General features: G+C 38.1%; 1 protein-coding gene across 1 annotated transcript in view; it reads left to right on the top strand.

Moving 5' to 3' along the window:
• HERC2 (HECT and RLD domain containing E3 ubiquitin protein ligase 2) overlaps window positions 1-10,189 on the top strand; it is a 69,148-nt gene extending 58,959 nt beyond the window's left edge. Inside the window, exons 83-93 of the mRNA XM_053455196.1 lie at window positions 377-516; window positions 801-988; window positions 1,358-1,555; window positions 2,126-2,209; window positions 2,602-2,743; window positions 3,236-3,430; window positions 4,192-4,304; window positions 4,754-4,944; window positions 7,641-7,746; window positions 8,624-8,836; window positions 9,338-10,189. Of these exons, the coding sequence (XP_053311171.1) occupies window positions 377-516; window positions 801-988; window positions 1,358-1,555; window positions 2,126-2,209; window positions 2,602-2,743; window positions 3,236-3,430; window positions 4,192-4,304; window positions 4,754-4,944; window positions 7,641-7,746; window positions 8,624-8,836; window positions 9,338-9,610 (1,843 nt within the window). The 3' untranslated portion in view covers window positions 9,611-10,189. The remainder of the gene's footprint in view (window positions 1-376; window positions 517-800; window positions 989-1,357; window positions 1,556-2,125; window positions 2,210-2,601; window positions 2,744-3,235; window positions 3,431-4,191; window positions 4,305-4,753; window positions 4,945-7,640; window positions 7,747-8,623; window positions 8,837-9,337) is intronic.
• Window positions 10,190-15,999: the final 5,810 nt, after the last annotated feature.

Raw genomic sequence — 15,999 nt, 5'->3', positions numbered from 1 at the left:
AGGGTGCTGTATAAAACAATCAATAATGATTATATCAACTTCTTTTTAGCTTTTATTGCTTTTGTTAAATTCTGCCTTATCTTTTACTTGTGTGTTATCCTTTAGTACTTTTCTGATTCTAGCATTGTAGCATCCAGCCATCCATTCTAGCATCCAGCATTGTAGCAGACTACAATATGGCATCTCTTCTATGAAGTGCACTACATAATGTATGCACAAAATAAAAAAAAAAAAAAATTTGAGTAATTCAAAAAATACAAACATCATTCTGCCATTAATCCTCATGCTGTGATATAGAATATAGTTCTCTGCATTAAATTGAATATTACCTGTCTTCGTTGATGGCTAATGTTCTTTTTGTTTTATATATATATAGGGGCAAAGGAGATTATCACCGGTTAGGCCATGGTTCTGATGACCACGTGAGACGACCCAGACAAGTACAGGGTCTTCAGGGGAAGAAAGTTATAGCCATCGCCACCGGATCATTGCATTGTGTATGCTGCACAGAAGATGGTAAATAGCTAAAGTATCCCCAAAATAACACGGCAAAAGCATATTTATGAAATGTTATGTTTCCTAGGACCAGCTTTTTAAAATAAGATATCTTAGAAATAAGATGCCTGGTTAGTAATAACAAGCAACCTCTAAAATGTTTTTTGTATTTTTTTAGGCAAGTTCCTTCATATTCATCCATTTACCACCTGAAGTTATTACAGAAATCTTTGTAGGGGACAGAGAAATGCACTCGGAATGTAAAGCTTTTGTGAAACTAATAAGGAAATGTTTCCTTTTTCCAGGTGAAGTTTACACATGGGGTGATAATGATGAGGGCCAGCTTGGAGATGGGACCACCAATGCTATTCAAAGACCCAGACTTGTCGCTGCACTTCAGGGTAAAAAGATTAACAGAGTTGCTTGTGGATCTGCGCACACTTTAGCCTGGTCTACTAGCAAACCTGCTAATGCAGGCAAACTTCCCACCCAGGTATGTGCTCAGCAGCATTTATTAATTTACAATGTGACTTTTTTTACTGTTTAAATTAACCCTGATATGCAGATAGTTTTATTTTTTATTTTTGTGAAATCATTGGACTTTACTTGTGTTTTGTGATTACTCATTATCTTAATTATGCATAAAACAATTTAGTTTTTATTCATTTAAACACGCTTAATAGTTTTGCAGTACCACCTATGACTACAGGTCAGTATAACATATACAGCAATACATAATTAGAACAAGATGGAACAATTTCAAATTTGTTGTTTTGGCTTTTATTTTCATATACTGTATAACTCTGCTCCTTTAAAATGATTTATTCATCATCTTTTCTATAATGTTTTCGACTTTATGTAGGTCCCAATGGAATATAACCACCTCCAAGAGATTATGATTGTTGGGTTGAGAAATAGGTTGCTGTTGCTGCATCATATTTCCGAGTTATTTTGCCCGTGCATCCCCATGTTTGATCTAGAGGGACGCCTTGATGAGACCGGCCAGGGTCCCTCTGTTGGCTTTGACACTTTACGTGGGATTCTCATTTCACAAGGAAAGGTATGTTTCCTGTTTACAGTAATATTTGAAAAGGTGTGTGTGTATGTAGAGATGTCATACCCTGAAATTAAATGTATGGAAGTATTAACATCACCATGGGAATGATGGATGCATTGGCTGACCTTTTAACTGATTGGGGATATGCCTGCATGATGCTATCATTACCGTAATGTCAGATGAAACATAGGAGCAGACAATTTAGGGCAAAACCATTCTCCCCTTCCAGAGTAGTAATGGTGCATACCATTGATTGCTATGATATCTATCAAATTCTGTTTCATGATTCTTAGTTATTCACGACTTCAGTGTCTGACAATTTCAGGTTTTTTTTTAATCAATTGTTTACCATATTTTTATATTTTGTACTTTACATGTTGTAGAGCTAAATTACCTATGAACATAAAGATGCTTAAAATGTTAACCGAACAGTTGAAATATTTTTTTTTAAAGTAGGTTGTAGCTAAAGTAGTGTTTAACTTACATCAGTTCATAACAATGGTCAATAAAATGGCTAAATATGTGATTACACCAGGAATATAGATTTTTTAAAATTGTTTTGTGTGTTTCTAGGAGGCTGCATTCCGCAAAGTTGTCCAAGCTACCATGGTGCGAGACAGACAGCATGGCCCAGTGGTGGAATTGAACAGGATACAAGTGTGTTTGTTTTCTGTTTCATATGCTGGCATTTTACATAGAAATCAGATCGGCCTCATTTTAATTGCGGGTTACCTGGGAAAAACCAAGCCTTTGCGGCAGAAACTTATCCATTTGTAATGTGCTGTGACGTCAAGGGGGTGAACGCACACCTCTCATGCCAACTCCAGATTTAGTGAATAAATCCCTTTGTGTTATCACAATCCATTAATTGTTTACATAATACCAACAGGGTCTTGTTTCCTTGAGGCATGTTATAAAAATGTAATGCTTAGAACGTACACTTAGCTTTCATATAAATCACTGAAACGGATTGCAATACTAGCCACATTCTGCTGAAAGTCATTAAAACTCCAGCTGGTGTCATTTTTTTTGTTGGTTACTTCATTTAGGTTAAACGCTCAAGGAGTAAAGGTGGTTTGGCGGGCCCAGATGGCACCAAATCTGTTTTTGGCCAGATGTGTGCAAAAATGACTTCCTTCAGCCCTGACAGCCTTCTGCTACCTCATCGTGTTTGGAAGGTCAAGTTTGTTGGTAATTGATTCATTGAATCTTTCGAGAGTCGTTCTGTTTCCACGGTACACTTGGATAGGTTGTAAGCATATTGTAGCATAAATGATACTTTCAGCTTGCCAGCCAGGTGTGAACAATATAATTTGTAGTTTACAATCCCTATCTGTTTACTGTTCTGTATTACTCAAGTGCCAGTAGAGTCATGGAAGAGAATGTAGAATCTCTATAGAAATTATATATACGAACCTACTAAGGTATTCTAGTTTTTACCAGATTTACAGATACAGAGATGTTCGTAGTTTTATTCTACATAATTTTTTCTTACCTTCCTTTTATTCATAACAATTACATCAATTATAACACTTTTCCTCATTTAACCCTAAATGCGCATAAAACATGAATAAAACTGAATATTACTTCTTACTATCCCCCAACTGTTTTTTTTTCTTTCTTATTCTACTGAAATTTCCACTTTTAATATTACACATCTAACAATTTTTATTTTATTCGTAGGTGAGTCAGTGGATGACTGTGGTGGGGGTTACAGTGAATCTATCGCTGAGATGTGTGAGGAACTTCAGAATGGGCTGACACCGTTACTTATTGTGACACCAAATGGTCGAGATGAGTCTGGTGCTAACAGGGACTGCTTCCTGCTAAACCCAGCTGCTAAAACCCCGCTGCACATGAACATGTTCAGATTCTTGGGTGAGTTCTTCACTGGCATAAAGACCTATGATATAGAGTCAGTACTTTAATGTAGAAACCCATACAGCCTTTGTCAAAATGATGACGTCCTTGTTTAATCATTGATTATTTGTAAAGAATTTGTACAATACCAATACTTGGTAATAAATCTGGGAATGGTTAGAATAACATAGTTTGTATTCTGCAATGCTTTTGAGTGTGCCCTCTGCGTAAGAGAAAATATCTGTTTTCTCCAAGACTTCTGTGTGCATTATTGTATGTGTGAAGTTACACTGGAGTTACTAGCTCTCCCACAAGTCCAGATTCTATGATTCTGTTTTTTGGTACCTAACTACACTGCTTATATAGGCACTCGTAACAGAGCAGCCTTAATTTGTTGTAATTTAGTGGTACCTCTTGCACATACTGCTTTTTTGCTGGAAAAGTCAGTTGATCAATACAGAAGCAATAGATATTTTGATTAAGTCGACTACAGTGTTAATGTAATCAAGCCTTTATAAAACCGGCTTACTCACGATACCTGTTCCTTAATACCAAAAAACTGTTTGTCAAACATAACGCAATTTGGTAAATATTAAATGTTTGTACTTCTGGTGAACAGTAATTAGGTTTGATTCCTGTTTATAAACCATTTCATGCACTCAAGGTTTGCTTCGTCTGATTAAACGATTTGGATGTCAGTGCCATAGGATGAAATGATCTCCCTTTGTGTTGGATTAATGACTCTGTTGCTAAAGTAAGCGTGTTCTTTTTCTGTCCAGGTGTGCTTCTTGGAATTGCCATTCGAACAGGGAGTCCTCTGAGCCTTAATCTTGCCGAACCAGTATGGAAGCAGCTGGCAGGCATGAATTTAACAATTGCTGACCTTAGTGAAGTAAGCATTGTACTAATAGCATATACAAATTGATTTGACATGGTGAAATGATTTTAAATCATTCATCCATGTTCATTAATATAGGTTTGTATAGGCATTATAGTGGTGTCTGGGTAGGGTTACAGCATGTATAAAGATTTTGTCACATTAATTTCCTTCTATAATGCATATCAACGCATAAAACATAATAATAGTGCTCTAATAAGACATATGGTGGATTAAATTATCTTCTGGCTGCTGTTATTAGAATCAGTTTGTGCTGGAATAAAGCTTTTGGTTGCAACACATTACTACAGAGGTTCACAATGCTTGTAATAACAAAAATAGTAAATATTTCAGTAATCCTGGTGTATCTTATTGAATTGTATCAGATTGTTTTATTCAGAGGAAAAACTAAACAGAGATGTATCCGTAAAAAATACCAAGTCTGGTTGTTTCCATGTTTAAAGGTGGATAAAGATTTTATTCCTGGACTTATGTACATACGAGACAATGAGGCCACTTCAGAAGAATTTGAAGCGATGATTCTTCCGTTTACTGTGCCAAGTGCAAGTGGTCAGGACATACAGCTGAGCTCCAAGCATACCCACATTACCCTTGAGAATCGGGCAGAGTATGTGAGACTTGCAATCGGCTACAGGTTTGTACCAACGCGTTACCTTTTCTTCTTTACATGCAACTGTAGTTGGTACGAAAAAATCATTGTTACATGTCTTTGCAAAGAAAACGGTTATTCTTTTATTTATTTATTTATAATTCCTTTGAGCTTGGGTAAGGATTTATCTTTAGAAAACCACTACATAAAGCCTATTTCTTAAGGTAGTCATCCAAGCTAGTTCAGCAAGCTTTACATGCTTTGAGTATCCTGTTTACCTGATTTTATTCATTAAAAATGCATGTAGAGTGTATGTATATGCACTTACCACAAAGTGGTTTTACCAAATATTTATTTAATGGTCAGGTTCTCAAAAGAATACTTTCTAGGGCCTTGAAGCAGGAACCATGTTTACTTCAATGTAAATGAAGATAAAACACATCTTTAGCCAGTATCGGCCCATAAATAGGAAGTCCCCAACCCTCTGTCTTAGGCAGAGGTGAGGGGATGTGTGCATACCTTGTAAAAAAGCACGGCTAAATCCTTTTCCCTTTGTGGCCAGCTGTCTGTATGGATTTATGAAACGTGTTTCGCTTTCTGAATTTTCCGTTCGGAGAATAGGATATCTGAAAATTGCTCACCGTAGGGGGAGGATTTGCTGAATAGGAGGCATACTGAGCAGTTTGGTACAAATGAGCATTTAGCTTCTCTGGATGAAACAAATTAACTAGATTATTCTCATTTTCCTTTAAAAAAAAAATATATTTTAAATTAACTTTAATGGTGGACATCATGATCTAATACCCTTTTTCAGAGCTGAGATTAATGTGAAAAGGCAAGAATGTATGCAAGGCCCATCGTATTGTTTTTTTCAATCATTTTTCAAGGGACCAATTACCAGAGTACATTGCCAGCACTTTGATATTTTGGGTTTAAAACTCCACACTGAGCCGATTCTTTATGGCAATGCTAACAAAATCCTCGTCATAAATTTCATTAGGCAGTGTCCTGCTTGGTGATTTATACTTAACTGCTATAATGTTTACAATAGGCCATGTCCGGCTGCTTGTCTATTAGATACATACAAATGGCTAAGATGAAGCTCCTTGAAGACGTTTTTTACAAAGAAACATGAACTGGTTTTTTTTTTATGAAAACATTTTTATTTTAATACTAGTAATAAAACATTTGGTAGGTGTTCCCCCTGTTCTTGAAAAACATATTTTTATTTTGATACTAGTAATAAAATATTTGGCAGGTGTTGTAATCTCGTACTGGGTTATGTCCCTGTAAATCCTGGCTAGTAACTTTCCATTTATCAGAATAGAGTATTTTATATGCAGCCATTTCCAGGTCTAATACGCATTCGCTTCTTGATTTGCAACTGCTTGTCTGCCTAAATACTGAAGTGGAAATTAAATCGTAATGCTGTAAAGGTCATCGCTCTTGTGGTGTGTCCCTGATACATTCTTAATCCTCCATAGGGGGCATTTCTGACTATTTTTCATCATTTAATCTTACAAATGTGAATTCTCTGGTAGATCGAAGGCTAGATACTGGCAAGATAATAAAGTTGCATGAAAATTGAAGAAAGCTGGAATTTGTAACAGGTCACCACTTGGTAGTAAAAGAGTAAAACTGCAGTGCAATGGGCCCCATTTCCTGCTCTAGAATGAGAAAAGCAGCTCAGCCTATGGAATTAACAGGAATATGCAGACTTTCTCCCACAGTGCTTTCCATTGATTTTTAAAGCAGGCTGTAGATGCTATTTTACAGTGACAGCCAAGGGAATTACACAAATGGTGTCTTAAATCTGCCCTGTCTGTGCATTTGAATGAGCCGGAATCTTCCCAAACTAATCTCCCGCATGGAAAATAGCTTGAGGGCGGCCAGAGGGGCAAATGCGGCTATCATGTGCATTAAATTGCGTATGATGGCTGGAATGTCTCTTTAGAAGCAGACAATGCCAATTTTGTTTGTATTAGTTTTCAGGAATCACGAGAAGAAAATGGCATCGCTGGCCCTATCTTTCAGCAAACTGGGCAGCATTTCTCAGTGGTGTTAGGCAGTTGTAAAGCATATGTGCCCTTCCTCTCCATCTGAGTTTATCATTGCACCCAGCAAAGCTCTGTTTTGCTATTGGTACAGATTCCTCTTCTATATACTGGGATGTTGGGGGCAACTAAGGGCAGGGGCTTAGCAGCTCAGAGCTGTGTGTCTTGCACTTCAGGCCATAAGTAACTAATGGAAAACACGCTGGGGGGAAAATGTAATTTTGTTAAATGTCCTGACCAGATAATACAGTCACTCACAGCATCTCGTCCTCTGGTTTGTGGGGTTTCTTTTTTTAAAAAAAAAAAAATGCCCAAACCAACATGTTATGCAATCTTTTATAGAAAAAGGAACATTATTTTAAGAAAGCATTATTCAGCCTGTGTTTAAGTAGTGACTTTGTTACTTAATAAACCAAACAGGTTTTATTTTTTGGTGCAGTACAATGTGACGATACATACCTTCCAGTAACTTCATTATATGATACAATGGAGTAATCTCCATTGTAATCTGGGTTATGTGTAGAAAGTGATTCTGATACAGTGTTTAAAAAGTGGTCATAACACCACTAACCAAGAATGGCAGTGTTTTTGTGATTTTAATAATTCAGTTATATTGTTAGCTAAAGCTATTTATTTGGAAACATTTGTTTTCACTGAATTCCTTATTCTCCTCTTCTGCATTCACAGACTGCATGAGTTTGATGAGCAGGTTGCTGCGGTACGCGAAGGAATGGCACGTGTGGTTCCTGTGCCCCTTCTGTCTCTCTTTACTGGCTATGAACTGGAAACTATGGTATTGTTACTGTTTTATGTTAACTGTATGTGGCTACTGTGGGTATCTACTGGTAGCGGAACAGTGATGTCAAAGAGATATTCTGTGTCATTTAAATGGGGTTTAGACATGGTATGTTCTGTATTGCATAAATTCTAGAGATTTGCACAAATCCCAGATGTCTGTATAATGTAATCTCCACAGAGCTATAAGCGGATGCTTAAAATGTCATTCAGTGAAGTACTTAAGTCCATATTATGCTTTTACAGTATACTTCAAGGCTTGTATACACTGAAATGGTTACTTTAAAGTGCCCATAGTATCAAATGTTAATGTCTGTAGACAGTTCAAGTAACACAAACTTGTTTTGAATTCCTGCAATGTTTTACACAATGGCTATGATATGTTATGTAAGACGTTCCTGATCCATTACTTAAGGGTGATGCCTTTACAATTTTTCTTCATATAGCCCCAGCAGGTTGTGTAGCACTATTACAATAGAGGACAGTGAAAATATTTAACAAAGACAAGAATGCTCCTTGGAACTTACAATCTACTGGGCGGTCAAGAGCAAACTGAAACCATAGGAGAGGCGTATGTCTCCCCAAAAGATCACTTGATTATTCAAAAAGTTCTGTTTCCACAAATAGGAATCCATGCACCCCCAGAAAATATTCTGTAACTTATAGCTTGTCTGTAATATTGCCCATTAATTCGTAACCATGTGATGACCGTTAAGATTAGGTTTTTAGTGACATAAGTTATTAAACTCTCATAGTTTAGTCATAACCTTGAATCCTACATTTTCTTTACAATATGACATGAGGGACAGCTGTATTTGTTTTAATTTCGGTTTTTCTGTATGTGACCTTTACATTGCATATTTATCTTCATTCAGGTGTGTGGCAGCCCAGATATTCCCCTACACCTTCTGAAGTCTGTAGCCACCTACAAAGGAATTGAGCCAACTGCATCACTCATCCAGTGGTTCTGGGAGGTAATGGAGTCTTTCTCCAATACAGAACGATCCCTGTTCCTTCGGTTTGTATGGGGCAGGACCAGGCTCCCCAGGACTATAGCAGACTTCAGAGGCAGAGACTTTGTCATTCAGGTATTTGGATCTGTTGTTCTCTTGTATTACATAAACCAAATTAAGATTTCATTCACAACATCACACAATATTTTATGCAATTTGAATCTAATTATCCGAAAAAATTTTTTTTACTTATATTACATTATATTATAATGTGTGTCTGTTTTTAATTATTTTATATGCCTTAAAATGCTCTACCATTGTGTATACCCATATTAGATGAAATTAAGGAGAACCAAAGATGCTGCACTGAGTGACTGCAGCTGAATGGATACTGAAAATATTAGCAGAGCAACAAGCTGACACTAGCTTAATATCAAAGCAATTTCATTTTATTAGAGAAACTAATACAAATTATTACAATGGCCAATCGACAGACTGTTCTTTTGCAGAAATGATTCATAGAACCAGTCTAAGCAGACTGGATTAAATCCCTACAGGTAGAATCTAATTTGCTTTTCTGAGTGAAATGAGCGGTCTAATGTATTGCTTGTATTTTTTTCCCCTTCATGTTAATAGGTTTTGGATAAGTACAACCCTGCGGATCATTTCCTTCCAGAATCCTATACTTGCTTCTTTCTGTTGAAGCTGCCCAGGTATTCCTGCAAGCAGGTACTTGAAGAGAAATTAAAATACGCCATTCACTTCTGCAAGTCCATAGATACTGATGACTATGCACGGATTGCACTAACTGGAGAGCCAGCAGCAGATGACAGCAGTGACGACTCTGATAATGAAGATGCTGATTCTTTTGCTTCGGACTCCACACAGGACTACCTAACAGGGCACTGAATGGAGAAGAAGCCAGCAAAGCCTAGTCTCCTCTATCGCACTGAACACCCTAGCATTAGAATGGAAGCCAGCAATCCAAAGCTTGCAGTGGACTTTACAGGGTCATAGAGAGCGAGACTTCTAAACATTTTTGCATTGTATTTGAAGAGATGAGAGGGTGCCTATTCCTAATTACGCTGCACTGCACCTATATTGTGTTTTTATTAAACGTGTTGTAATGTTTATTAAAGAGTGCAGTGTCCAGAAACAAACTTAAGGCAGCACTGCCTTTTACATGTAAGTGCAATAGTTCCCTAATCCCCTTATTTGGTGTTGTACTTTCTCGATGGTTGCAAATTACAGTGCTGTGCAGAACAGAATAGTATTAATCACTTTCATTTTACTCTGCTAATGTTCAGCTTATTAAAATGTGTTTTCAAAGGCATTTCAAAGTCACTAAAGAGTTATATTTGCATAGGACAAGGGGATTATTCCCATTCCTAACACTTGTCTTGTCTGTATATTTTAGCTCCTACATAATGCCACTATATATATATATGCAAACCATTTCTCACTCTCCAAATAAAACATCACAAAACATTTTGCCTGTTTTCTGGTGGATTGGGCTGTTGGGTGCCCAGCAAACATTCTTCATCAGGAATAAAAGTAAGTGGTTCTTGGGGATTAAATACACAGCACTGGGTAGATTTAATAGTATGTATTGCTATTTAAAAATATAACTTAATAGTTTTTCATATATATATATATTATAACCTATACAAAATATTTAGCTGTTTATAACCAATGTTCACTGTTTCAGGCATGCCAGAACTGCAACTTTCCCTCGGGTTAGGTTAAATGTAATATTACATAACCTGTATAGTTGGTTACATAATCGGCTGCTGGATTTTGGTGTTCCTTAGGGTACAGAGGAACTCCAGAAGCTTGTGACGCGGTTTTCTTTCTACTGCAGCCTGGTTTCCTGGACTGGGCGTCCAAGTATAATGTTCTTGTATTTGGGATTGGAATTTGAGATTTATTATTAATACTTGTCTGCTGTCAAAACATTTGAGCCTGAGTTAGGGCAAGATAAGCTTAAAAGGCCTAATCTAAATCTAAGCATGCTGCCTCTGCTTTTTGTAAAAATATGCTGAGTGACCTTTCTAAATGCTTGTTCTAGGACCCAACTAAAGCTGTGCATTCAACTCTCAGTTTGGAGGATGCATTAGAGGATACTTAGGTTGTTCTCCTGTTCATGTACTTTTTCTGGAAGCACTGGAAATATCCTGAGAAAACAGTCTGCATCTAGAGATTTCTGGAGTCTAGCACTGACTCTGAATTAATCTGTGCTGCTGTTGATTTTATATGTGATACAGCCATGGGATCAGTATGTATGTCTGCCAGAGCTGCGGTCTTATCAACTCCTTTCAGGGCCCTATTTCAAAAATCATTGAAACGTCAGTGCAGAGACATTGAGATTGTTGAGTCAGAGTATGCCTCTTTGCCCCTACAGAGGTTTCTTTCACAACTTATTGCAGATCACCCCATATAGGAGGCGTTGTCTCTGCTGATTCAAGTTTTGTTACCGGAGAAGGTCCTAGTGCAGGTTCCTCCAGAAGAGTACAGAGGCACTTATTCTCTGGCCTTTGTGGTTCCAAAGGCCTTGTGAGGTTTTTGACTCATTATGAATTTGGGATTGGTCAATCTCTTTTTCATCGATCCAAGATTAAACATGGAGTCCTTTAACTCCACCTGTTAAAGGACTCCATGAGATTCTGTCACCAGGGATTTGCAAGACACCTACCTCCATATTCCCATCAGGGAGTCTCATCAGAAGTTCCTAGGTTTGCCCCTCTCTTCTTCAAGAGTGATCCTGCATCTTTAATTTACTTCACTTCCATTTCACCTTGCTTATGCTCCATGGATTTTTAAAAAGATTATGGCAGTAGTGGTCGCCTTTTTTGGCAGGCCCAACATCAAGGTGCTCCCCTACCTAGATGACTGGCTCCTGGTGACACTATAAGAATATGTTCTTAATGATCACATTATCCAAGTACTTTAGTTGTTAAGAGAGCTTGACTGGCTGGTCAAGCTCAAGAAATCTCCTCTAGTGACATGCCAAAGACTGTCTTTTCTGGACATGATCAAAAATATTGTGCTATGCTCTGCCTTCCTTCCATCAGACCAGAAGGTTTGAATTCAGCGTTTGATCAGGGGCTTTCTCCATGCCTGAAAAAAAGCAGTTGATTGGGCTCTAGCTCACATGAGGCCATTTCCAACATTTCTCCTAGGATTTTGGAATGTCTCTGCCATGGCTTTGGAGATGAGGATTACGGTGTAAAAGATGGTGGCTGAGACCATCTTTGTCCAGAGAGCTCCAGTGGCACATGCAGAACCTAGTAGTCATCTCCACGGATGTAAGTCTGACCAGTTGAGTATCTACACTTCTAGGGTGCTCAGTCCAAGGACTATGGAGTATGTCAAAAGTGTGCAGATACATCAATTCCCTAGAACCTTTAGAAGTCTCTTAACAATTGAAGACAATCCATCTTTCAAGAAAAGAGAGCATTGTCTAGCTGGTCATTGTCTCCTTGCATCTGCTGTTTTCTTTCAGCAACCTCTAGGATTCGGCCTCAGAGGTTGCTGAGATTTCCTGCCTGGGATCTAGATGTTTTGTTCCAGATGGTGTCGGCTCCATTTGAACCTTTTCAAGAAATCTCCCTCTGTTTCCTCACTTGAAGGCAATATTGTTGGTTGCCAATCATCAAATCGGTGAGCTCCAGGTTCTTTCCATGTCCCAGCTATTTCTGTAGTTTCATGATGGTGTTTCCCTGTGTCTACCTCCAGACATTAGACTGAAGGTGGAGCCTTCATTTCATTTAAATCATATTTGCCCACCTTCTGTCCTCAACCAACTAACAGTAAGAAAGAGCATCTTCATTCTTTGGACATCAACAGATCTCTCTAAATAAATGGAGAGACATCTAGTTCCTGGAGAATATATTCTCCAACCATTAGCCACTGGATGTCATTGCTATAAGGGAAGCTTATATAGCAACTTGTCTTAACCTACTCTTGCTCTGAAGGCTCTCTTTTGTTTCCACATCCTGAGCTGAATCATCAGATGTTCTGTCTAGTGCTATTTATGAAGCTGTAGTCTGCAAGAGTTTCTGGACCTTCAGCGGACATTACCGATTGTCATCCTTGCCCTCTACATATGTGCTTCCAGGAATTCCAGGAATACATTTCTTTATTTGTTTTTTTTGCGTTTGTCAGGCTGTGTTTTTTTACTGAGTGAGTAAGGGGAGATCTGGGATATTTGTTGTTTCTGCCCTGCCTATGTGACATTGGATGAAAAACAAGGGACGGAAATTCATAGTATCAACTCTGTTTCCTATGATACTTCTATATCTTTCGTCAATTTATGGCAAGTAACTGCTAAAAACTATTTGTTTTATGAAGGCAGCCCTTACTCAATCTTTCTGTCCCCTATACAGCCATTTACTGTGCCAAATATTAAAAACTTGTCTTTCTACCAAGTCTTACTCCTTTCTGAATGTCTTCCTTGATCTGTATGATCTCTGCTTGCTGCTTTGTTTGCCCGCCCTTTTTGCTTTTCTTTCAGTCTGCTCTTACGTCCTCTGTTCTGACACTTAATTAGTGAAGATTAGCAGGGCTAAAGGGCCACACTTTACCTGTCCCCTTTTACAGTTTTTTTTATGTCATTGTCATTACTGCTTTGATACAAATTTGAGTAGAATCACATGCTCTTTGGAGATGCCTTGATGATTCAAGTTTGGTAGCCAGCAAATAGGGTCTGTACAGCTTCTAGAGCAGTGATGTATTCTGTTAGGTCCAGGGGGCTTGTAGTCAAACCACGGGGCAGACTGCTCTTTTGATAGATCAACCTGTCCAGTATTTCACTCTTTAATCTGCCGGTTACAGAGGAGATCTTTGATCTCTGGCCAATCTACTGTATAGAGGCTGCCCTCGGTCGGACCCAGGGCAGCACAGAAGTTGTAATGCATTGCTGCTCTAGAGTATACTTTTGTGCAGTCTTAAGAGAATAGGACATCTATTTTTTGACCTGAATGCTTTGATGCAACTCATTAGGATAGAGGCCCAATGCATCACATTGGTTATCATAAGGTACTAAAACACTTTTGTATAAATTCACAAGGTTTGAGTTAGCCTTCCTGTGTAATGCAGAACATTATGAAATGAATACCTAACCTACATGACAAATGCAATTCATCAGTCTAAGAACAATAAATCTGAAAACATATAATCTTCTATTACCAAGAGGGAATATAAATGCTCAAGATGTCAGATCTTGTAACAGAAATCACAGCACCTATGAATAAGGTATTCACTTGTCATGAAACAATGTTCTGACAACTCGATTATGTGAACTAGAGCAGCAAGAGTTGGTTATCAGGCGCTCATGTATGAACCATCAAAGAGGGGAAAACATAATTTAAGGAGCAGCCTCAGTAAGATACCTGTCATTTAGGTTTATTTAAGTTATGGTTATTTTTAAGACTGAAGGGTATGGAAAGCTTGTGTAATAAGAGAACAAGGAAAAAACGGGTTTTCCCTATGAATATGAACATAGGTGTATTTGTTTCCCCTTAACACAAAACAAGCACCCTATGTGCAAATTTGATCGGTGTCTCTTAATTCTCTTTATTTAGACACTTACTAAGTCTTGCATTCTTGTCCAAAAAATGGTATTTTAATAATTCCTTTGAAACCAATGGTTCTGTATATCTATATTTTTCCCCTTTGAATAGAATCTGTTTGGTAGGAAACAAAGCAATGTTTAAATGTATCCTACATGAACTGAAGTAATTAGATGCTTGACAGTGCCCACCAGTGGTTTATAAAGTGGTTTTATAAAATTGTGGTGGCTTTGTCTGACTCGCTTACGCCTCCCGGCTAATGCTGCATCATCTGTACAATGTCTAGATACAATCTAGATTCTATGGTTGGTGGGTGTCAACGACTACTTTAACCATCCTTCTCAGTTAGCTCCCTTATGGAATATGAGGTCCCTTCCTTCCTGCAAAAGGTCTTCTGGAGTGCTAGACTGGCTTGATCACTGAGGGAAACCACTGAGATCTTAAAGCTGAGGCTATGACCTGTGCACAAAAGTGCAATGCGCATTAATAAAAATTAAAATGTTCCTTAGTGCCCCAGTCCAAGGCTGATGCTATTATAAAAATTAAAAAAAAAAAAAAGTATCCTTCACCTGCCAGCCATAGGTCATGTCAGTGAAATAAATAAAAATGTACACAGAAGAGTCCAGGTGTAATTGATGCCCTGTTAACACAAACTAAGCGCTTCACAGTGATGAGCACTCAGATTGACCTAAATTACACTCTGGTCTTAAAGCCGAGAATGCAGTGAAAGCCAGAGGATCATGCTCTCACCACAGGTACTCATTTAATGATGGTGGAAAATTATTAAAAAATATGAAAGTCTGGTTGTGTTATACCAAGGAGCTCAACTAAGTATGCAATAAATCGATTAATGCACCTTTACACAGATCAGCCATAATATTATGAGCACATTTCTAATATTGTGCAGGTCTACCCTTTGCTACCAGAACAGTCCTCTGAAGGTGTGCTGCGGTATCTGACACCAAGACATTAGCAGAAGATTCTTTAAGTCTTGTAAATTGGGGCCTCCATGCATGCATCCTGGTGCATGGCTTCACCACCCATGTGCATCAATGAGCCTTGGCTGCCTATGACCATGTGGCTGGTTCTTCGCTTTTGCTTTCTTGGACCACTTTTGATTGGTACTGATCGCTGCAGACTGGAAATACCCCACCATGTTCTGACATCTCCACAACTGCAGCTCTTGTGGGGTCTAGCCATCACATGGCTAGCTGTCGTCTAGCCATCACAATTTGGCCCATGTCAAAGTCCCTCGGATCCTTACCCTTGCCCATTTTTCCTGCTCCTAAAATGTCAACTTTGAGGGTGAAAGGTTCACTTGCTGCCTAATATCCTGTCACTTATCAGTGGGTGGGATATAACAAGATTGTCAGTGGTTGTAATATTATGGCTGATCAGTGTATATGCACATAGTTTATAAACATACACCCAAAATTATTGCCCCTTAATGGTGGAAACAATATCTCATCATCCTATGCATACATTTGTTAACATTTACATGCTTAACTAAAAAGCTACCATATATACTTTGCTCTGTTTTTTTATTAAAATACAAAGTCTACCTCATCTTAAATGCAACACTTATAAAATTGTCTGCATTGGAATAGTCGTGAGAAAAGCACATGACTAAAAACGTTAATGCATATAAACGGGACTAAGATAAATTGGCAATCAGTCTTTTCCCTACAATCAACTTTAGACTTGCAATTGGCTTTAAACTAAATGGCA

This window comes from Spea bombifrons, chromosome 2 (genome assembly GCF_027358695.1).
Source record: "Spea bombifrons isolate aSpeBom1 chromosome 2, aSpeBom1.2.pri, whole genome shotgun sequence".
Classification (NCBI taxonomy): domain Eukaryota; kingdom Metazoa; phylum Chordata; class Amphibia; order Anura; family Pelobatidae; genus Spea; species Spea bombifrons.
Note: the sequence above shows the minus strand (reverse complement) of the source record. Positions and strands in the feature narration are given on the sequence as shown.